Genomic DNA, 25,493 nt, shown 5'->3' on the forward strand with positions numbered 1-25,493 from the left:
TACTATTTATAGTATATTAATAGACAGTGCAGGTCTATAGATTATAAATGTGACTGATGTTATGACTGATGTTATAATGGTAATCATTTCTATAGGCACTTTTACTGCTTCTGCTCTATCTTTCTATTTCTCTCTTGCCGATTTAAAAAGCTTAATCCACTTATTATTTCAATAATATTATTCCACTTATTTTATTTTCAAATCTACTTGCTGTCCCGGTGACAAACTTTACATTGCTTTGTTCGTTTAGTGCAATGGGCTTGACATTAGCACTGCTTTTTTGCTACATCTGTGCAAACTTAATATGGATATGGTTTTAGAAAAGATATGGTTTATTAATAATAAGATTATTAAAAACATGTGAGAAAGAAAACGCAGCGCGTGGTCGTAACGAGAACCATCGCCATAGAAACCGAAGGCACGCTAAACTGCACTCGAGCTTTAGCGCGGTAGCGCTCATGGCCGTTTTCCGATCGACTCGGGTTATAAACTCAATATAAATCAGACTTGGGACCCAAAGTAATTAAACTAGGACCTAACCGGACCCGACAGACCATTTAAAATATAAACCCGGAACCATACGGGTCCCGCGTCCTCAGTGAAGAAAGACCTCTGCTCAAGTTCAGAAACATGGAAGACACTGCGCTTGCGTCGCGTCGCACCCAATTCATTGAGAAACAGCTGTGCACGCAAACGCACACTGATGGGGAGAGACACGACGTGCTTTCACACAAAATGAAGCCAACGTGTTGATGGCTCAGAGCACGTTATAAAACGTATTCTTAAAATCCACATTTCTGTTTTAATAAATGCTCATAGTAAATCATAGCATATTGTCTAAAACATTACTAGGTAGCACATTTGCGACCCATTAAAAATTAGGGTCGCAACGGCAGTTCAAAAGGTCGCATATGCGACCATTTTGCTCGCAGTGTAGCTCCCTGTACATACTGTTCCTTTAATTTACAAAAATAGGTGTCATGGTCCCGCAGAATCAGTGACTGTACCTATTCGGCCAGTTTCTGACCTTTTTCTGCATCCATGTTTTATAAATCCCCCTAAATAGTGCTAGCTTAAGCTCTGTGGCTCTTTCTGCCTCCAACTAAGCCCCGCCCACACAAACACGTCACAATGTTTACCAACCTAAAAAGGGTCTATAGATTGCATTGGTATTTAAATGTTGAGAAACAGGAGCTTTACCACGAGTGGGTGTGGTTTCAGGGCAGACAGCAAACACGCCCCAGAGTTTCAGATCATGCTCTCATTGATTTTGTTAACTTACCGTTATTTTATTTACTAGCAAAATATTGCAAAATCTTGATTTAAATCAAAAATACGGGACCTACCTAAGTGCTTTGGATTTCTCTATCTCCCATTCCTTGAGCAGACTGGGAACCACCACCTCTGAACTGTCTTGCTTGTTTAAAGACCACAGGTCTTTATTCTCTAATGGGGACTTGTAGCCTTTGATAGCCATGCTGTAGAACAGACACATCAATTTAAAATCCAGTTTTAGATTTGTTAGATATTAACAATATTAGTTGAACTTGTGTGTTGATGATGACCCAAAAGCTATATCAAACATAATACCCACCTTGTAAACCACCAAAAGGTCATTCTTGATAGGAACCCAGCAGTTGTTTCTGGACATACATTCTGAAAAAAACAACAGAAACATCAAAGGCACTTTAGGCACTTCTTGTTCTGTCGTTTCCAAGACCTTTGTGTTCTAATCCAGACACAGTTTGTGGCTATAAATCCTTCTTCTAAATGTTTGATGATAACATAAATTATAAAGACAATGAGGATGACTGTTAATGTTCAAGGCTGCACATTTACACACTTACAGGGTCTGTGACCACATTGGAGAAAAGAGGTGGCTTTTCATTGAAGCATGATAGGATGAGTTCAAGCAGGGTGAGCCCGAAATAAATGTAGAACGTTGTGAATCTCAGCTTGTCTTCCACTCCATTCTAAAAAAAAAATGATGCTTTATCAAGTACTCATAACGTCTCTACATGCAAGAAAAATACCATCAGTCCAGAAAGTCCTTATTTTACTCCATTCTCTTTTTTTAAGCAAATAAATTGAGTTTTTCATTCGATTTCAAGATGTTAACCTAACCCAACCTTTAACAAGGGCTGTCCCCTTAAAAAGACTGGGTAACACTTTACTTAAAGGGATGTGCATAAAACTGACATGGCACCTTCATAATCATGACATGACACGTGTCATTAACATGAAGGGGATTTTATGCACATTTATGACAATTGTCATTAAGTTTTATTTGTTCAACTATGTAATTTTTAATGCAAAGATGAAATTGTTCAAAATGTCTTTGTTATGACAACTTGAGATAAACCAATACATCATAACTTGTCATAAATCTGTCATAAACTTGACATTCAAACTTAAGAAACTATAGCTTTATGGGTTAACATTAAATATAATGTGTCATTTAAATCTGTCATTAATACTCTGTCAAATAGTTTTATAACAGCATCATGAATATTTTTCTTGACCTCAACTACAGTGATACAAATTGAACTTGTCATTAAAATGTCAATAAGTGTTAATACTCTGTCAAATAATTTTAAATACCTTAACAAAACCCAACAGACAAGTCAAACGATTATACTTAACTTCATGTATGAGCACAACACCTAAAAACTTGTTCTTCCTCGCACAGAGGGTTATGAAATTTTCTGACATAGTCCAAAAAACTAACAAAACATTTAATTAATTAATTTAAATGTAGTTAACTGTTTTTGCAGCAACATTATCCAGCGCTGCATGGCTTAATCCATTATTGTACCATTTTTATTTAATTTTAGGTGAATCGGTCTCCAAATGCAATCAAATATAATTTTATCCATTTTAATTATTATTATTATTATTATCATCATTATTATTATTATTATTATTATTATTATTATTATTATTAGTAGTAGTAGTAGTAGTAGTAGTAGTAGTAGTAGTAGTAGTAGTAGTAGTAGTAGTAGTAGTAGTAGTAGTAGTAGTAGTAGTAGTAGTAGTAGTAGTAGTAGTAGTAGTACTATTATTATTGGATGATTGATTTTATTTCTCTAACACCTGGGGGGAACTAAAAAAACATTTTAAACTGAAGAATATTTATGATGCTATTATAAAACAATTTGAAAGAGTATTAACACTTAATGACATTTTAATGACAAATTCAATTTGTATCACCAGTAAAAAGTGGTCAGTTATGACAAGTTATGATATATTGGTTGATGTCAAGTTGTCATAACAAAGACATCTCAAACAATGTCATCTTTGTATTAAAAATGACATATTTGAACAAATGACACTTAATGATAGTTGTCATATACGTGCATAAAATCTCCTTTATGTTGACGACACCTGTCATGTCATGATTATGAAGGTGTCATGTCAGTCTTATGCACATCCCTTCAAGTAAAGTGTTACCAAAGACAGTTTACATTTACATTAAAATGACTTACAGTGCATTACAAAAAAATGTAACAGTATGTCTGCTCCCTGAGGTCGAATCCACAACCTTTTGCACTGCTAACGCAATGCTATACCACTGAGCTGTACAGGAACACAGTTACTTGACAAATGTAAATATTTTGTATGGCTGATTTTTTTACTACCATTATTAATGTTGATAATGTATTCTCACTTTTAGTGCCCATCCCTGCAATACTGTAAAAAAGAGGGCTACTAGAAGGCATCAGTAAGGACCAGGAGCAAAACCCAGACAAAAGCTAGTGGAGCCTCTCTGGAGTGGCAGCCTTGAGCTGTGTTTGTGTCTGTGAGTTAGATAATCTGTCTTGAAGCAGGTTTCAGGAACAACAGAAACACTATTCTCTTCAAACAGTCATGTCCTTAATTGAACTCCTTCAGATTTGAGGTTTCTGAATATGTAGGTCAATGATGCACAAAAGAGCAAACTGTGCAGAATGAATCAAACACACATATCCTAAACCACATGCAGGGTTCTCACACTTTTCGATCAATGAACTTGACATTTTTCAGTCACTTGTGATTACAGGTGTTTTTTAGACATTATCCCATTTTCATTTAACCAATTCAGTATTTAGAGGTAATAAAAGCGCAAATTCACTGTACACATTTTCTAGACTTTTACACTACTTTTAGATTTTATTACTGTCAATGATCTTCCAGGCATGCATACACAATTTAAAGTTCCTTAAATTCGAAATAAAAATGATCCACGACTGTCGAAACGTGTGAAAATACAATAATAATAAGTAAGAGAACAGATGCAAAACCCTCTAAGTGCGTCTGACATGTTTTCTTGTAAATAACTCTTATGTTTAGATTCAGTAATTCAGGGTTCCCACACCTTAGTTAACTTCAAATTCAAGGACCTTTCAATGACTTTTCAGGTCCAATACCCTCAAATTCAAGGACTAAATGTGGGGACACATTTCAAGTGAGAGCAAGGTTACATCGTGATACATTGTTACAGTTCCCTTTCGAGGGAACTCGCGCTGCGTCACTGCGGTGACACTTTGGGGGCGCATCCAGGGGTAAGTGCGTATGAATGTGTATATCAAATTCAACCAATGGTGAGGCTAAACGACAAAGACAGGGTGACGAGGGAGTCAGGAAGTATATCGCTATTTGAAATATTGCCAAAGACGACTTTACAGGGATGCAGGAAGTATGGCAAGGGAGACGCACCGTCTCGTTCCCTTCTCAGGGAACAACAATTACATACGTAACCCGAGACGTTTTCATGTGTCAAACACAACTAACTATGCAAAAAAGCATTTTGGTATGAATCAGCATTCGCATACAGAAGATATAAGCATTTAAAGCAAACAGTTTAGCACGTGTGCTTAAAAGTCTAGAATTTTTATGATATTATCGTACACTACACAGATTTTTTTTTTTTTCAGAAAACTTCTTGCATAACATAGATTCAAGCACTTTCAATGACCTGTATCTATGTATGTATATTTTCAACAACTTCCCAGGGCCTTAAATTATTTCCCCCAGATTTACAAACTTTCAAGGATTTCAAGGACTCGTGGGATCCCTGGTAATTTCACTTAAACTGCAATGGAAAGGTTATAAGTCTGTAATTTAAATGCTTTATTTTCACAAATGTTAATTTAGTCATTTCATTGGAATTTCACAAATTTGACTGTCTTTCATTGTCGGGTTGTAATCAGATCCAAGTACTTACAAAGGACCCAAATTCGAATGCAACCCATGCCTGTTTGCCAATCCCACCCTATCTTTTTCCAGTTACTCTTCACTGTCCTTTCTGAATAAAGCTTAAAGGCTCAAAAATTTGGTCAGTATCCTAATATATTTGCTAAACCTCCTTTAACCGGGTAAAAAACTTGTAGTGGGTTCTCTGCGATTTCGTTCCCATTTCTCCACTTTACACTTTTTCCTTTTTGACGGAGGTGGTGTTTAGCAGCTTTTGCATCTGAACTCTTTATATACTGTATAATAATTTATATAATGAATAAAATAAATATATATTCTTAAACAGGATTAAATACAATAGACACATACTGTAAGTGCACTGCATGCTGTAATTTACTTATCTTTTAACCAAGTTAGTGAAAGAACCTGCTATAGTAAAGTCTGGTGGTATATACTAAGCTTGGCACTGACCTCTTGATTGGACAGAATAATTTTGGAGCGGAAAGGCACGATGGCACACAGCACTGTGATGGTCCAAAAGATGAAAAGCACACCGGATGACTGCACACCTTTCAACCTTTCAAACTGGATAAGGAAGGTGGCTAACAACTGGAACAGAGAAAAAAGATAGTGACAGTGGATTTATAATTGAATCATTATTTTTTGCTATCAGTTATAGGTATTAACTGTATATCTGTGATCTGCACAGTATTGTAAGTTTACAAACATGCATGATATAATTGCAAAACTTCTTGTAGTAACTATTCCCAAACACTGAATATAACTAGCTTGACTCCAAACAGTATCGGGCCAACAGTTGACATTTAAAATGAAGTGAAAACTAATTTCTTCTGAAATTATGAGACACCTTCAACACTTTAATACAGATATACCACCCTCTGTGCACAGTTGCTTCACAGTAGCTACGTTTACATGCATCCAAATAATCCGTTTGTAATCATATTGATCATATTGAAAAGCCTTCTTTTGAACACCTTAATTAATACGTTTGAGGTTGATCGGATGCAAATTTTGATCGTATCGAAGGGGGTGGTGTAGTCTGATCTGTGAACTGATCATCAGGAGAAAAGTATGCATGTAAACTTGAATCGTAGTATTTTTTCAATCGGATGCAAAAATACATTGTGCACATGCACAGTAGAATTCTACTCGTTCACGTCTTATATTTACCTCTTATTTACGTCTCACATAATTCTCGTCATGCAATAGCAAGGCAATGGCAACACACATTATTAAGGTAATGGGGTCATGCGCTGTACATTCTGCAGCATTCAAAAAGCAATAAAATAGCGTTGTGCCTTTTGAAAAATGTTGTTTTTATTGCCTATATCTGAAAACATCTTAAAAACAACTTTCTCCAAATCAACTTTGACTTTTATCCATAGATAAAGCGTAAACCCGACTAGAGATGCAGTGCGCTGGGTGGCATTGTCAAGTACTCTGATTTTTTCGAGTTCAGGTTTGGGCTACTGTTTAAACTGTTTCCACCAGTTGTTGTTTTTTCTGTGGGTTAAAGATGAAAGAATTTCATTGATTAGTTATTGGTATGTGGGGTGTGAATAGTCATTGAGATGCTTTTGGTCTAGTTTTTAATGTCCATTGGAATTGTTTTGATACGCAAATCTGGCAAACCCTGGTTGTGCACTAGCGCAGACGTTCATTTTGGATTATATAGAATGTACATGTTAACGTATAAGCAGATTGCAATGTTTAGGGTGCATGTAAACTGTACTGTTGTAACCTACAATCAGATTAAATAAAGGAGGATTGACAACATTTTGTGCATGTAAACATAGCCAATGAATGTCAGTACTAGAAACACCATGATTTTAGGTGCATTTTGAAGTATCGTATCAAAAACATGTGATGGAAACACCAAATTTCAAATAAAAATCCCTTAAAAATACCCAAAAAACGTTTTTACGCTTGTTTAAGGTTGTTGGGCAGAAAAACACCCCCAAAGCATGATGCTACCACCCCCATGCTTCACAGTAGGGATGGTTTCTTGGGATGGTACTCATCATTCTTCTTCCTCAAAACATGTTTAGTGGAATTATGACCAAAAAGTTCTATTTTGGTCTCATCTGACCACATGACTTTCTCCCATGACTCCTCTGGATCATCCAAATGGTTATTGGCAAACTTAAGACGGCCCTGGACATGTGCTGGTTTAAGCAGGGTGAACCTTCGTGCCATGCATGATTTCAAACCATGACCACTTAGTGTATTACCAACAGTAACCTTGGAAACAGTGGTCCCAGCTCTTTTCAGGTCATTGACCAGCACCTCCCGTGTAGTTCTGGGCTGATTTCTCACCTTTCTAAGAATCATTGAGACCCCACGAGGTGAGATCTTGCATGGAGATGCAAGAGATGCAATCGGATTAAATAAAGGCGGATTGACAACATTTTGTGCAATGAAACATAGCCAATGAATGTCAGTCCTAGAAACACCATTATTTTATGCGCATTTTGTAAAAGTTTTTACGCTTGCTTGCGGTTGTTTTGATAAAAGCGGATAATGGGAGATTTAAACGCATTTGCCGAAATAAATTCTGACATAGCAAACATTAAACCCATGAGACTGACCAACTTGCTTGTACCGTTGACATTGTCTTTCCCATATAAGGAGCTTGACCTCGTACCGATGCCCTTGCTGCTAGTGCTTGCATCAATAATTCTGCATTCCTTCTTCTATGCATAACATTTAGTTTGGCAACTATAAGCTGCACTGCTAATAAATGTATAACTTGCCATAACGTGTACGTGAGTACATGCAGTCATGTCTCCATTTTTCAAGCGTGTCTTGTTTTATTTACTGCTAGTTACAATGTTACCAAAATCACCGTCATTTACTCAAAGAATTTGATGGAATCTCACCTAATTTGCATTTGGTTGTTTTTCTTTTTTTGGCAAATTTTGAAAAGATTCGTTTTACATTTGGATGGAAACCCAGCTTATGTGCTCCAACATAAATTTAAGACGTTTCTGTTGTATTAACATACAACACATAATCTGGAAGCTTTTCTCACTTACCATTGTCATGCCGACTATTAAAGGTGTAATGAAATAAATGGGAGGTTTAGGGTGACCCTCGTTCAGCTCATGAAATGCAGAAAAAAGATCTGTCCAGCATACTATCCACAATACCAAACCAAGAACCTGTACACAGACACAAACCACCATTAGATAGATACCAACACACGAGATAACAGAAAGTACAATTGTAAAAACACACAGGTGTCCCGAGAAGACATTTGCTGAGTAATATCACTTACTGTTTTGATTCTGTTTAATATAGACATCATGATGTAGCCTTTGTTGTTCCTCTTGAGGTATAGGATGTAGAAAGGGGAAGTCACCCACAGGTAGATACAAGGAGCCCATGGCAGTATCGACATCTGAAAACATTCTGGTAAGTCGGGCACGTGTTTGTGCAAGGTGAGATTGGAATCCTGGAGGTGAGAAGTACACAGGAAGCTGATGAGTATGACCTTTTCTTTGATTTACTGTATATGAACAATCCATTTCATGATCACAGTGACATCACACCATTCTCATGCTGTGAGATTCTCATATTGTGAGTAATATGCAAGCTCATTGTGAATAATTGCTCATTGTCGAGTTGTTGGTTTGATTCCCACAGCTAGCAGGAAATGAGTGTGGGAATCAAGGGAGATGTTCCATACTGCAGTGATAGTTCGAGTGATACGATTTTGAGTATTATGTCAACAATTCGATTCAATATATCTAGTTGCATCCCTTAATTGTTAATATCACTGCACATGTAAATCTGTCTGCCTCATTAAAAACTCTGCTCTGCTTCATTAAGAGAGAGAGAGAAAGAGAGAGAGAGAGAGAGAGAGAGAGAGAGAGAGACATGTTTAATATATCATTCAATTCCATGGTTTATTTAATTCACCTTTATTTTGTGTTTTTGCCCATGCATTATAATGGCTTATATCTAATCTATTTTAAAATGGTATTTAGTGTACACCTTTCGTCACAACAAAGGCACCCATCACTGGCAACCATCACTATAAAGGAAATAAATGACATCTCAAGAGAGGTACCTTATGCTCTTATGAACCACAGACAGAGCAGTGGTAACAGAACTCAGATAGGTTTTTGTGTACTGTTCTCTTGTTTCTAAATGCTGCTGTGCTTTAGAGCCCCTATAGTTATAGCTGTTCTATCACCATGCCAATGTCGGTGTAACCGTTCTATTAGTGCCAATCCAACCGAGCCGGTATGGTTATTATTTTCCACTATGGGTCTCGTAGTAGCATCCTTTAAAATGTTCTGTAATACAAATGGGTCAGTCGTTGCCTTGGTAACACAAGAGATGGTGTGCGATGTAAATAGCAAGCGCGTTATGGAGGATAATCTTTTATCTTTGTTTTTAGAACTACTTTTTACCATACCAGTGTTTTCTTGGCTCAAATTCCAACGTTAAGAAAAAAGTGGCTGAAGTATGTTTTTAACAATGTGGCTGATTGCGTCAGTGCAGAATCGTTTCTTCAGCGTGGATCGATTGCATACCTGTCATAGTACATGAACCAGTATGACCAAACAACCCAACCCATATCATCACCTCTAAATCCCTGCTTTGACAGAGTTCACAGACACATTACAACCATTACAAACTGTATTGAACTATACAGCACAAGAACCATTATCTCTTAGCTTGTCTGCCCATTACTGTGTGACATTGGTGCAGTACACAGGACTTCATATTGTGCAAAAACTTGCATGGCTTGACCACTAGTTGGCGCTATAACATGACCATTTATTTGAGTAGCTATAACAACAGACGTCTTGAACTGATCGACCTGAAACTTGGCATGTGTGGTGAGTTGCCGCGGTGACGTAATTTTCCCACCGGTTAATCAGCGCGTCACAAACTCGGTGATCCCGGTATCACCGAGTGGGAGGGGCTTATAAATGCGCATGCAGACGTGCACATTTTAGTTTCACTTTTGAATTACGCAACTGTTTAAATGCATCGCTTGCGTAAGCTGCGTTAAATCGCCTATGAATTTGCGTGCAATGTGAGTGCAACAGCTGGTTTACTTAAGTGCTTGAGTCAATGTGCGCAGGTAATTCTCACAGAACCCGCCAGTCCCAAGCAGAGCAACCGGCTACTTCTCCATAAAAGCGCTGCTTGAATGATGGGTTTAATATTTTTCTTGATGAAAAACACAACAACAAAACGATCTCGCTTATATTAAACATCATATATGTATATTATAACAAAAACGAGCAAAGCACGCGGCTTCTGTCATCATCTGGTCAGTCAGCTCGCCTTGCAAACTCTGACAGAAATAAATGAAATCTGACACCTGCTGCTGCTCTGTCATGTGACGCGCGTTCAGCCCCGCTGAATTCAGACAACAGACACATTCAGTTGTAAGTGTTTGCTCTCTCTAACGAAACTAAATGATTTAATTACACGAAAATATCAAAACGATGGTGAAAGACGGTGTCGCGGTGGGCAAGTGATATAACCGGTGAGAGGCTGAAGCACCGGTTATCACCGTTTCACCGACTATCGCGGCAAGCCTAATGTGTGGTCTTTGTCCAAGGTATCATGAATTTCCTTTTAGACATTCATGGTACCTTGGACAAAGACCACATGTGCCAAGTTTCAAGTTGATCAGTTCTGAAAGGACATTCAAATCTATCAAAAAACATGGCCACCATCGGCCAACGAAATTCAAGCAGTTATTACAGTAGACAATGTTAACGAAGGTCGATCGAAATGAAACTTAGTGGCCCTTTTCGACTCTTGACCTCGAAGGTCTGTGCCAAGTATGAAAAAATCAACCACAGAGGGACACTATCACGTTTTTTCAGTTTCTGTGAGATTGTGTATTATGCAGTTTCAGATATAAACACGATACTTATATCATTTGATGGATCCCTTATTCTGAGCAACTTTGCCTCAAGAACCACTGGTCTCAATTGAATTATTTTTTAGATATTCTACATCATTCTACAATAAAGAAATTGAAGTTTGTTATATGATTCAAACTTACAAGCAGCCAAAGAACATCATGCAGACATGGGGGTTGGTTTATATCATTCATATTGGGTGGCAAGGTCCTAAATGCTTAAACCCCGGTTATTGCTGCATAGTTTGGCAAATGCTTAGGTCATTGATACTACAGGGGTTTCAAAGTGAAGTCTTATAGGACAAATTTTTAAATATATTAATTTAGCAGATGCTTTCAAACGTACAAATGAGAGAGCATTTAGCATATTGTCTTCGCAAACAAGCAGCAGGTAAACCAAGTGTTAAGAGGGTCGGAGAGCAGATGAACAAATTGCACACATCATACCCATGACCTGTAGCATCGCAATGCTCTAGCAGTTGAACTATAGGACAAAAAAGATGTTGGTATATTACTAAAGTACTTATTATAAACACCTTGTACTTACTATAGAGTTAGGGGTGAGATTAGTTGCATGTAACCATGCATAATGTACTGTTATTACTATAATAATTTCATGTAATGTATAACAAAGGCACTGTAAAGTAAAGCGTTACCAAGAAATGTTTAAGGTGCACTCATGTATACTCACAATACAAACTACAATTATGTCTCTAAAACATAATAAAATAGTTTTAATAAGTATGACTAACCTTATAAAGAAGTAAAGCAAACATTTGATATACTGTAAAAGACAAAAATGTGTAATGTCACACTTCAGTTTACCACTTCCCATTTCTCACATTGTAAGGGCAAAAACTGACTGTTTTATATCCCCTTTAAATGTAAGGCTAGTGACTGTCAGGCATAAACGTTTATTAGCCTCATTGTGTTTTCAAAGCAAGGACCCAGGGGAGGAGACACTTGAGTGCTCATGTAGGATGTGGTCTGCGGTTTAAAGGGAAGACACCCTTCACTGTGCCGACTTTGAGGTGGTTAGGAGGTCAGTCTGACAATATCGTGCCCAAATCTGTGTCCTTTCTCTAAGTTGCTCTATTGTGGTCAGTGGTGAGCATTAAAACTATAGGTGAGAGGCCAAAAACAGCTAACTGACCAGAAATACTAATGCCAGCTTTACAGCTTCTTGTGTTAATTAGTAATCTATGTGACTTGTAGTGCAATTTAGAAACTTGGTCAATCAAGTGCTGGCTTAATGCATCCCCTACAGCTCTGTAATAATATCCAATGGAAGAATTTATGGCAACTGAATGATTTTAATGTTTGTACAGAGCGGCTGAAATTTATTGCAATCTTTAAAGTCTGATCTTAACAGCACACTTCAGGATAGATATGTTTTTTTAACCTGTTACACTGTAATGCGGGCTTTCCAAAGAGGATGTTATTGTAGGGTGGAGCTGTTAAAATTTTATTTCAGTTTGTGTGAGAAAACAGAACAGTGTGCAGAGGGCATGTATACATAGAAGGCTTAGATACTGTACAGCGGCATCTTGACACCCAACAATTGACACATTCATTTTAAAATAGAAAATTTGGAATTGCTGATTTTCTAATATTATAAGTGTACCTTGGGTAACAAATATGAATGAATAAATCCAGACAGGTTGATTGTTACATAGTGAAATGCTGAAAGTGAATGTAACATATTTGTCAATGTATGGTGACCCATACTTGGAATATGATTTTTGCATTTAAACCATCCAGTGAGTAGTGAACAAAAGCACAGCACATCGTAAACACACACCTGGAGTAGTGGGTAACTATTCCCAACAGCACCTGGAGGGCAACTGGGTTTAAAGAGCAACTATCGTCTGATTCACGATTTTACATTTACTTTGGTGTGTGTTATTAGTACATGTTAAGGATATGTAAAAGGTACAAACCCTAAAGTAAACAATAACGTGGGTTATCAATTCCAACGTAAATCTCTTTTCTTGGACTACAACAAACACACAGACTGTACGCAACAGTTTACTTCCTGGGATTGGTGATGTGGACAAGACCGACACTATCATAATTCCTCCCGCTTCGGACTCACAGCCTGTAAGTTAACTCCTGTCAGCATTGCATTGTGAGCAAATCTTTTTAAACATGTTAACGAGCGTCACATTTGCAGCTGACGTCAGAGGTATTCAGACCAATCACAACGTAAAGATTAGCTGGCCAATCACTTTTCAAATCGATGCGTTTGAGGAAGGCAGGATAACTTGAGCTACAAAAATGTACGGTATGTGGAAAATAATGTGTTGTTTAACCCATAAACCACGCAAACATATTGTATTATACCAAATACACAAAATAATGTGGTTTAGCAATGAAATAGGTGCACTGTAAAGTGCTTTGCTTAAGGGCACCACAGTCACAACCTGCCAGCCATGAACCTCAATCCGGCAACTGTCGTGTTACTAAGTCGACACTCTAACCACTAGGCTATGACTGCCCCAATAGTAAATATATAAACGCAAAATATTGATTTGATATATATTTTATTAGCTCATTTGTAGGAAACGCAAACCTTTTGTGAGGGAAAAAAAATTCTTGCAACTTTAAGCCAAGATACATTAAAACAAGTTTAAATGTCAAACAAGACGTTCATACTTTTCATTTAATCATTTATTTATATATCATGTATATTAAACTTTACCTGTCAAAGTGACTAGCAGTACCCTCAGTATCATCAGTTTTAGGTGATTTTTATCTGGGAATAAAAAAACCTCAAAATGTCACCACTGATCAATCAGAATCAAGCATTCCAGAGCGTTATGTAAAAAAAAAGTATTTTAGTTTTCTTCCTGTCTGTGGTTTCCGCAGTCACTCATCCTGCACCTGTCTTTAGTTTAGTTAATTAGCTATTTGTATATACTGTATAACCACCCTTTTCTTTTTTGCTTCGTCATGTCTTGTTTTTACATTGCCTGTTTGTTTAGGGATGTTATACAGATTTTGGTGCATCAATCATTCTTGTTAAATACACCAGCAAGTAAATCCTTCCACTTTCCTGCTACATCTTCTTTCTGTAAATTGTACGCTTGCTTTATTTATCATGCACACTACCATAATGCATTATTTATAATTGCATTAAAGGCACCCAAAAAGTGCTTTAGGTCTATATAGCTAATTTTGCCCTTCATGACTACTTAAACTCATCAGTTTAAATTATATTAAGCTTAAAGTAGCTTAAAGTAGCGATTGCCTTATTTTCCCCATGGATTAGCAATTAGCAATCGTATATCCGAATGAAACGGCTTCTGAAATGAAATAAGGCAGGGCTGGATTTGAATTTGTCCATTGAGATCTGATTGGATCGTTTGAAGTTGGGTCGTGTTGCTAATTGCTAATCGCTGCGATCTTCTCCCGGACCCCGCCCACCTGCCATACCATATGACCGGAAGTGAAGATAGATCGTTTTTAGGAGGGGAGGAGATTTGCATTTTTGATTAAAGATTATGAGCACACACGAATTTTTTTTAAAAAAAATAAAGCTCACAGATAAGTCATTTGTTAATAATACCACAATATTAAAATGTTGCAACACATTCTCACTTCTCAAGGCGTCAAAATCTAAAAGCATGTCCAAACGCCTTCAGCGTCAGTATGAAGATGCGAAGGGTGCCCCTATGCGTCACTATATCGACAAAATGGGAACTCCTTTGCTTTCATGCTAATCCCACAACGTCGGATATAGACGAAAGGGAATCCCGGAAGGTAATGCCGTCACGTTATGCGACGATCGGCAGGATCATGCCGCTTCTGGACAGTAACTACTCAATTTTTTTCCAATTTTTAAACCATTGTCGCTTGGGGTTGGGGTTAGACTTGAGGTTTGGATGTCAGTTTGTTTATACTTTTTGTCTTCTGATTTTTAAGCCACTGTTTCTTGGGGTTAGGGTTAGAGTTGGGTTTGGGTTAGGATGTAATTTTATGTAACAGAAAGTCGTTCTAACCCCAACCCCAAGCGACAATGGTAAAAAGTTTGGAGAGGAAGTTGAGTGGTTGCCGTCCAGGGGCGGCATGATCCTGCCGATCGTCGCGTGGCGTGGCGGCGTCGCCTTCCGGGATTCCCTTTCGTCTGTGTCTGACGCTGGGGGATTGGCATGAAAGCAACGGAGTTCCCATTTCGTCGATATAGTGACGCATAGGGGCACCCTTCGCGTCTTCATACTGACGGTGAAGGCGTTTGGACATGCTTCAGATTTTGACGCCTTGGGGAGTGAAAATTTATATATATATATACATAGTTTTTCATTTCAATTTCATTGCGAATTTAAAGTTCTGCATAATTAAGGGCGTGGCCACTTGAGTGAACTGCTACCATCAAGCTAGGTGGGCGTGGTTTCAGCAACCAGCCACTTCAGCTTCACCCACGTCCCGCCTCTTTACCTATTTTTGGTTATTCGCGAGTGATGCATGGTGACACGCGGCCAAGATGGCGATGGCAGACACCGCCTACTATTGGCTTCAAAAGAGCTCTTCACAAACCTATGAGTGATGTCACGGATACAACATCCATATTTTTTACCGTCTATGGTTTAAACCCAGGTAATAGACATACAGTTATAAAAAAGTTACCTTGTAATCGACTGTCACTTTGGATAAAAGCGTTTGCCAAATGCATAAACCTAATGTAATGTAATGACAATGGTTTTATTTCATATTAAAAAATATATAATTTAAATATCAAATAAGTCAATTTAATGTATTATGTCTATCTTTAATTTGATACAAACCAAGTTAACATGGTTAGTGTCACACATTTAATAAATTATTAAAAAATATTACTAATATATATAAAATATACTGAAATTTATTTTTTATTTTAAGCCATAATATTTCTAGATTAGTTTTAAACTTGGTTTCAGATGTTTGGTCTTTACAATATTACCATTTTCTCCCCTCTCTTACTTTTCAAAATAATATTTTAGTAGCAACTAACCAAGTTTAGATAAAGCAGTGTGTATCGGTCTATCTGGTTTGCTCTCCTAGACTGAATAAACTCAGTCTGCTGGATAAACTTACAGTAGTCTACTGGATAAACTCAGTCTGCTGGATAAACTCAGTCTACTGGATAAACTCAGTCTGCTGGATAAACTCAGTCTACTGGATAAACTCAGTCTGCTGGCACTGCTGACAGATGCTGAGAAAAAGGGCAGCTGTGTTTATTTAACAGCGGGTGGGGATGCATTTACCTTTCACCTAGTCTTATATAAGCCTGGTAATAGCATCTTCCTAAGCCCAAGTATGTTTTAACTTCTTTCATGTCATGCTACAGTAGCCAAATGTGCTGCCAAATGTGTAAATACAGGCATGTGGTCGTAGATTTTTTCATGTCAGTGGTAGTTTTTTACAAAATAACACCACACACAAGTTGTGAAGCTGTCTCATAAACACAAGCTGGTAGGGGTTGCATCTGGGGATTTGAGTTTCTTAGCCTTTTCAGATAAAATCTTTGTGGTCTGTAGACTGATAGTTGTGCTGTAGAGTTGGTAGGAAATGGGTCAAGTGTGCAACACTCAATATTGGTGTTTGCGCTGATAGTTCTGCAGTCTCAAGCTTGATGTGTTATCTTCTCTACTGTACTGATTGAAAGAGTCAGAAGGATATTAGCAGTCAATGTATGGCTTTGTTAAACATTTTCTTCAAATTTAAGCATTTTACCTTTACATTTAGCAGATGCTTTTATCCAAAGATTAGTAAATGATAAAGCGATTTGTCATAGGGAGGCAGTAATACAAGAAGTTGCTACAAGTTTTTACTATTGCGAAAGAGACTTAGTATTTTTTTAAGATAGAAGAGGTGTGTTTGCAGTCAATATCAATTTGTCAAGTATTGTTGGAAGAGATCCGTTTTAGTTGTTTTTTGAGATATGGTTGACAGGACTCCTATAGGAAGATCATTCCACCAGCAGGGAGTAGTGAAGAAAAATGAGCGGGAACGTGATTTAGTGCCTTTTTGTGAAGGTAAGGACGTGATGTAGAAATGCAGGAAAGTGTGAAATGCTTAAATGCGTAAGCAAGTAAACTACGTATTAAATAAGAGGAAAGTCAAAGGGGGAAGAACAAATACGGTGAGTGTGTTTGCAATGACGATGCATTTTTCATATGAAAGGATTAGCAGTTTGCATGTTGTAAACCACGTCTGTTTTAAGCTCCGCCTTTGGCAAGGCCTACGCCAGCTGGTTTGCGTTAACTTCCTTCAGTGCTGTTTTAAATATCTGAGTCTGGGTATGCCTTCCGCACCTCTCATCTTGTTCAGTGACTTACACAATCACTATGAAGGCGCACTTAGCAGACCAGAAGAGGAACATTCCTTTAGGATTTACTCGCTCACTCTCGCTTTAACCTCTGGAGGCACCGATATCATATTACACACATTTTACCTTATTCTGTTACAGTGTAATCACAAACAAGTACTGACAACATTTAGAGGTTGGGATATGGTTGAGGATTGGTTGCTTTTGTGTATGCAAAATTTATATATGTATAACAAAAAAGAAATTATGCTTGGCATTATAAATAAAAACGGTACTACTAATAGTACAATACTAAGTGTATTGTACAATTGTTGAGGATGCTTACACACTGAAGTTTATGCTGTGTCTGAGAATCTCAGTAATTTACTGATTTTTATAGGGATGATTGCTATATTTAAACTTATGCTCTCTATGCATTCTAATGTAAGCATTTATTCACCACTGTGGGTTCAAAAATGTACTGTTTTCCTGTTTGATTTGAAGCTGACCCGGCTCATTCCACATCCTCTTACGCATTCCTACCTGTCAAACGCTCTGTCTGGGCCTTGTCTTTTGTGAAGGTGCCTTAAAGCCATATTTAAAATACTTCTATGTTTTTGTGGGAAGGTTGGAAATTATAAACGTGACTGCAAGAAAATGTTTCTGTATATGGTCCAAACATTTACAAAGAAACTAAAAGGATTTTTCTAATTAAAATAATTCAGGCAAATACATATGTTGTATTTGTGATGCCATGGTAAAATCCTTTTTGTGAAAATTCAGTGAAAGGTTCTTAAAAGAACCAGACTGTTAGGCTGTGCTGTAATTTCTACAGTTACTTACAACAAAATGCCCAATAAAATATTACAATATTTTATTACAGTTTACTGTAATATGCACTGCATTATGGGTGTTTTATGATGCTTCTTGTAATTTACAGTAACATACAAATTTTTCATTACAGTATATTACTGTAATATACATTGCATTATGGTTGTTACATGTATATGACATTTCATGCCATTTACAATTACATACAGTACATTTGCAAATTTGTAGTACTGTGCTGTTTAGCTCTTTCCCCGTCATTGACAAGTTATTTCGGCAAAGAAGAGAAAACATTTGCCTGAAAAAAACATGTTCCTGATGAGATTTTATGGTAATCTGTAATACCGCTCTTACCCAATTTATACAAATCTGAAACAAAAAATCCTTCACAAAAATGCAATCATTTCAGCTTTTTGCTCAAAACTTTGTATTTTTGAAGGATTCATAAACAGAGGAAAATAAATAAAGATTGGATGAAATTTTTTTTTCCTGTTTTGTTTGTTTGTTTAGTGTTTGTTTGAAAACAGAGGATCTGTTCTTTCATTTGATATATTTGTATGTTTATATATTTAAAGATTAAATTACTAACTTACTTTCAAACCTAAGGTAAGGACAAAGACTGTGTACTACACAACGATATGCGAAAGGTAATTGTGAGTAATGCGGCTTTCCATCCAAATTGATTGACAGCAATTGCAATTGATGCAATTGTTTCCCCTCACACGTATACAATATAAAATTATGTGTAGGCTGTTTGTAGTTTTATTTTTTTATCTAATAAATTGCATTGAAATATTAAGATATACTATTGAGATGATTCACAGCAATTGACAGTTTTTGTATATGTAAGGGGGAAATGGTCATTCGCTGTTGTTTTCTGTTTTGTTTTGTGTTGTAATGAATTTGTATTGCTTTGTTAAAAATCTATATTGAGTTTTAATAAAAAATATTATTGTTATACATGGACTAATGTCATTTATTTGCAGCAAATTATAATTATAATGCAATTTCTGTAAGGTGGTTATACTGTAAGGCTATTCTGTACAATAAAATTGCAGTAAGTAATGTGTTGTAAAATACATCTTAAGCTACTGTACTGTAAGGGGCTCTTATAGTAACTTACAGGCAATATTGCTGCCACTTAGTTATTGTAAAAATATAATGAAAAGTCTAACAGTGCATTTTTTACCTTTCATAGTCTAAAAAAAACTTTGTCCACCCAAACATTTCCGTGGATATTAAAGGTTCTTTATAAAATTATACAGCCTGACAAAAAAAACTTTTAGGAACCTTTACTTTTAATACACATGAACACCCTCATCTGACTACAGAAAATGCATGTTGACAAAAAAGGTAGGGTTAGAGGTGGAAATGACATATGGATTTCTGAAAATAAAGCAACAAAGCGCTTTAGAACTGAGCACAAAAGCATTTCTGTACATTAATTCTGTGCACTGACAGAAAACACCATCATCACAAAATACAGCGTCAAATGACTGAGCTTATGATCAATGAAGTAGTTAACACTCAACCTGTTCCATAAATGTTTAGAGAAATCCAAACATACAGCAAAAAACCTAGATTGCTCAATGTCGGTTCAGGAAGAAACACCGTATACGGTTATATTTTGCAGACACGTCTTATGAAAAAAAAAGAAATCACAGCTGGTTAACCGCTTTCAGTTTATATACATTAACTGAGACTTCTCAGCTGTCCTAAAGTATGTCTTTTAAATATTACAGTTGTCATACAGCTCCTCTGAAAAGCGTTGTTATCAAAACCTGTCTTTAAAATTTCAGGCCCCTAAAAAATGGTTGAGAAGTGTTTGGGTTTAGGGTAGAAGTGGGGTTAACTTTTTCCCCGCCAGCGTTTTTTAATAAAAGTTCCCAGCCAGTGCCAGCATTTTTTATGATTCACAAAAGTTTAATGCCTCCCAGAAAATGTTGTTCTTTAAATATATAAACATACAATATCAAATGAAAGAACAGTCCCTCTGATTTTAAACAAAAAAACAAACGTTTCATCCTACCTTCATTTGTTCTCTTTTTATCACCTCTCAAATATGGGTAGATTTCTTCAAAAAATACAAAATTTTGAGCAAAAAGCTGAAGCTTTTTTGTAAAGGACTTCTGATATAGATCAGATTCAGAGAGATGAATAAAACATACACAGAGTTGACAATTAGTGTGCGTCTGTTTCGATTGCTCGAGTACTCGAACGTGGCATCGATGATTGATCACGAAAACGATGAACATGTGGGTTTATTTATTTATTTATTGTGGATACGGCGGCATTTGGATGTCTGGTTAGCATTACAAGCACATGTGGTAGTAAAGACTGGGTCTGTAGATGTGGGTTTGACGTTGTGTCGAGCTACGCAGACAGACGTATGACGTAACATTACCATGCGTGATTCAAAAACAAACAGATAATTCCGTGCAACTTAGTTGAAGTCTTGCATTTTATGCAGATAGATGCACGTTGTACATTTATGTTGTATAAGGCTTAATACTTTGCAGAGTGTGTCATATAGAAAGCGCTTCAGTTTGTGTTTATTAACCCTTTGGTTTCACTTCATCACGCAGCTTTTCCTGTTAGAGGTTTCTGTTAAAAACATTTAATTAATTAGGAATCTAGTATGTGTTCATTGTTCTGTCATAGTTTCTTCGAAATTAAGTTTTATTTGAGTGTTTTTAATAAAAATATTTTCATTTTCACCATGACGTGTACGCCCCGCCCCTTTGATTGCCCCGCCCCCAGTTAATCGAGTACTCGTTCTTCAGACCTATGGATTAATCGAAATGAAAAAATGACATAAATGCACATCCCTAATATCTTTGTCATTATAAGTATTTGATCACCACATCTGAGTGATAATTGCAAAAAATTTGTTTATGTATACAGTATATTCTGTGTATACTATGTACAGTACTGTATCAGTACTGATAAGAATTGACTTGTATGCTTAGTTATGAATGAAAAAACGTTTGAAACGTAATTTTTATCATAAAGCTGCTTTAAAACAAAAATGCACAATTATAAAACGGTTAGTTCCAATCCTTGATTCTGATTGGTCAATAGGTGTGCTTTATTCACGATAAAACACTGCTATGACCGATTCACCCAACGGTTCTATTTAATATCACTGCGCCCTTAGCAACACCCTTAACAACACATAAACATATAATGAGACAAAGTCTGAGAACAGTTGGTTGTTTTTATTTGAGCTTTCATGTTGTTGTTCGCAGTCAGGGACTATTTTTTCTAGCGGAAGGAATGCTTTTATTGATTTAACTTCATGAAAGTTGCACTAATATTTTTTTTACTTTAATATTGTGTGGTAACCGTTTTATAAAAGCAATAAGGTACTCGAGGCAAGTCCTGTATCGTGAATAAGTAACGGCTGAAGGGCTTCGCGTCGTGCCTAACAACGCTCTTCAGCCGTTACTTATTCACGATACAGCACAGCCTCTCGTACCTTATTGCTTACATAACAAACACAATACAAACACACTGATACGAGTAAAGTTTTTTTGTTAAATTTTTCCCAAAGTTAATAAATCTCACACATCACCAGTCATCCAGGGGATTCCTACACTGTGAAAAATTCTGTAGAAATTACAGTATTACTGGGTATTGGCAACTAGCTGCCAGTAACTTACTGTAGATTTTACATTTATGTTATTAACTGGCAACATTTTCAGTCTATATCTTCTACAGTAAGGCTATGTTTACATTAATGCGTTTATGCTTTAAAACTCGTTACTTTTGCTACGTTTACGCCTTTCATCTACACTACATCACCGTTTTCGACCCTCATAAACGGATTCGTTCGCAAACGCTGAAGACCCTGTTTTAGTTTGAGAACTCAGACGTTGCTCTGAGTGTAAATGAACGTAGATGGAGTCTTATGTAAACGAACAGCTGATGTTAATGTGACAGCGCATCATTTTCAAAGTAAAAATTATTTTATTCATGTAAATATTGGTTTGCAACGGAGGTTTTGCCAAAAATAGTAAACATCTACCAACCAGCTATTATAAACGCTATATCGGATTGTTTTAACATGTATCCTTTTAGATAATGTCTGTTTTATATTAATGTTTGAGTATTGTTGGGTTTAATGTGTTTATGTTTTGTTTAAATTTAGTTAGCTTAGGAAAGATAGACTGTAATTTAAGCGCCATATAGGCGTTGCAAAGGCCAATATGAAGGGAGAATTGTAATGGGTCAGACATTATTTTCCAGTTTAATGTAAGTTTTGTTTGCTTCTTTAAAATGAATTTCGTTTCAGTTAATTTGTCTCTTAATTTTAATCGATGTTTTGTTGATAAGTTTTGTGAATATAAATGAATAAAAACAATAAACTCAACGTCATTAATATAATGCTCGTTTAGGCGCTTGGCTTTTAGCTATTTGTGTGTTGCTATAGCGGAGGACGTGCACGGACCTCGCACACTTTTAAAAATTAATGCAATAAGCATTTCTGGTAGGCTAAAGCAATACTTCACTTCTTACTATGTTTGATTGAAGTTTGCATTTGCGTAAATTTATTTTTGCTTCAATTTCGCTACTGTTTAGTACTGTTCACTTGAATGCTTTCTTTTTAAATCATAAAGACCTTTCTGTTTAGTTATAAAATTAAAATTAACCTATTAATCATATTAATATGTTGTAGGGGGAGCTAGAACAGTATAAGTGTTTATGTTTTGTTTAAATTTAGTTAGCTTACGAAAGATAGACTGTAATTTTAAATGCCATATAGGCGTTGTAAAGGCCAATATGAAGGGAGAATTGTAATGGGTCAGACATTATTTTCCAGTTTAATGTAAGTTTTGTTTGCTACTTTAAAATGAATTTCGTTTCAGTTAATTTGTCTCTTAATTTAAATCGATGTTTTGTTGATAAGTTTTGTGAATATAAATTAATAAAAACAATAAACTCAACGTCATTATTATAATGCTGGTTTAGGCGCTTGGCTTTTAGCTATTTGTGTGTTGCTAGCGGAGGACGTGCACGGACCTCGCACACTTTTAAAAATTAATGCAATAAGCATTTCTGGTAGTCTAAAGCAATACTTCACTTCTTACTTTGTTTGATTGAAGTTTGCATTTGCTGAAATTTATTTTTGCTTCAAGTTCGCTACTGTTTAGTACTGTTCACTTGAATGCTTTCTTTTTAAATAATAAAGACCTTTTAATCAAAATTAACCTATTAATCATATTAATATGTTGTAGGGGGGAAATAGAACAGTATAAAACTTTCCCAAACACATTTTTATAGGTTCAAAAATAGTGTCTGTTATAGTTGCCAGCAAAGGACCCATGTATGAATTTTTGTCAATATCGCACACCCCCTAGGCTGCGTAAAGGTGCAAAGGTAAGCTATTATTAGAATAATAAGTTATTTTACACTTTTATGCGCATGCCCAGTTACGTGATTGGTCATGTTTCATGCGTTTAAGGTGGTGTATAGTGTGGATGAAGATTCTTTTTAAAATGCCAGTATAAACGAGGATCGTTTTCATTTTAAAATGCCGTTTTAAAACGCAAATGCTCTAATGTAAACATGGCCTAAGTTACTGGCAACCAGCTGCATAATTACAGCAAATTTTTTTACAGTGTACTTATTTTCAGAAATAAATTGCAAGCCTTATATTGTTCGAGCTTTATTTTTATGTGTTGTTGTGTTTAGGTCTTTCTGTTTTAACTTTAAGTAACAAAAAATTCATTTTTACACATTAGTGCAGAATGATTACGCCACATCCAGTACAGCGGCTGTCCCAACACGCAGAGTCTCAGCAGCTACAGGTCTCAGTAAGCTGTCCACTAACACATTGTTTGAAAAATACTTGCTGACAACCACAAACTATTCCCACTGAGAAACCTCAACCCAGGCTGAACCCCCAGCGGGGGGGAGGGAAAGGTGCCCCCTGTTTCCACAGTGTAATGTAATACAGAGGGCCAAGCAGAATAACAGAACAACTACGTGGGCGGCACGGCAGTAGATGCGGTTGATAGCACTTATTAAGATTTTTAAGGTAATCCAGTTCTGAGTAGTTTGAAAATGGGTTAAATATATATTTAAAGAGAAGAAATGGAAATAACCATTACTTTGCTTTGCTTAAAATAAATGAGTCTTGTAACTCAATTGCATTGCATTAGCAGCGCAAAAGTCATGGGTTCAATCTCCAGGAAACACACACGCTGATAAAACAAATACATTCAACACTGCAAGTGGCTTTGGATAAATATATGTGCTCATGTATAGCTCTGTGATAAAGCATTGCATTAACCGGAAAAGGTCATAGGTTCGAACCCAGGGAACAAACAAACAGTACTATTAAAAAATTTATACCTTGTAATGCATTATAAGACACTTTGAATAAAAGTGTAAATAAGGAAAGTGGCACGCTAGTGTTCACATTGCAAAATACTTTTACACTCACAGAAAAAAGGTACAAAGTTGTCCCTTTAAAAAGTTTCTAACATGTGCCATTTTAGTATAGATATGTATCTTTAAGGAACCAATATGTACCCCTATGGTACCAATGTGTACCTTTGAGGTACCATTAATATACAGGGTACTGTCCCTGTGAAAACTTTTGTACCTTTTTTCTGAGATTATTAATGGAAGTTATTACAATATATATTATTTAGAAATGGTTAGTCATGGTTATGATGTCACTACAGTATATGTCATTTGACAAGGAGTTAAAATTTGTACTTGATCTTAAAATCAAGCACTCAAAACTTTCTGTCAAAAGAGTACTGAATTTCTCCAAATCTATAACATCATACGGATAAACAAATGACCATCAACATTTACAATAGTGTTTAGAAACAACTTCTGTCCAATAACAGTGAGATAACAAGGTGAGATCAATGCTATTTCTTTCTAAACACAAGAAACCAGAATAGCTTCATCCTTATGTTAACATTTGATTGTTTGTGATCTTGTCATTTTGTATATCATACATGTTAATAATGGATGGAGCAGGTAATAAATATTTGACAGCTAGTAAACTCGTGAGCACGTGAGAAACAGAAAGAAGCAGTGACCACAAGTGTTTATGACATGTCACATGTGCGGTAGCAGCAAAAAAACACACGTTTATTTCTGAGGGTCAAAGTAAAGTCGAAAAAACATCTTCCTCTATGCTAGGCGATGCAGCACATCACCATTTACTTTGTGGTGAGAACCAGAAGGGCGTAAGTGACATTTTGAATGAAATGGAGATATGAAAGGCCAAAAGGACATGAGTGATTTCTTATTCAATTTGGAGTTATAAAA

General features: G+C 36.3%; 1 protein-coding gene across 4 annotated transcripts in view; it reads right to left on the minus strand.

The window, feature by feature from the left end:
• The window catches only part of abcc3 (ATP-binding cassette, sub-family C (CFTR/MRP), member 3), an 85,686-nt gene that overhangs the window by 45,089 nt on the left and 15,104 nt on the right, over nucleotides 1–25,493 (minus strand). For all 4 annotated transcript variants that reach the window (XM_073866593.1, XM_073866594.1, XM_073866596.1 and 1 more), the window contains exons 2-7: nucleotides 8,471–8,647; nucleotides 8,229–8,354; nucleotides 5,644–5,781; nucleotides 1,848–1,973; nucleotides 1,595–1,656; nucleotides 1,347–1,478 (exon numbers count right to left, since the gene is read on the minus strand). In XM_073866593.1, the coding sequence (XP_073722694.1) occupies nucleotides 1,347–1,478; nucleotides 1,595–1,656; nucleotides 1,848–1,973; nucleotides 5,644–5,781; nucleotides 8,229–8,354; nucleotides 8,471–8,647 (761 nt within the window). The remainder of the gene's footprint in view (nucleotides 1–1,346; nucleotides 1,479–1,594; nucleotides 1,657–1,847; nucleotides 1,974–5,643; nucleotides 5,782–8,228; nucleotides 8,355–8,470; nucleotides 8,648–25,493) is intronic.

This window comes from Misgurnus anguillicaudatus, chromosome 4 (assembly GCF_027580225.2).
Source record: "Misgurnus anguillicaudatus chromosome 4, ASM2758022v2, whole genome shotgun sequence".
In the NCBI taxonomy this organism is placed as follows: Eukaryota; Metazoa; Chordata; class Actinopteri; order Cypriniformes; family Cobitidae; genus Misgurnus; species Misgurnus anguillicaudatus.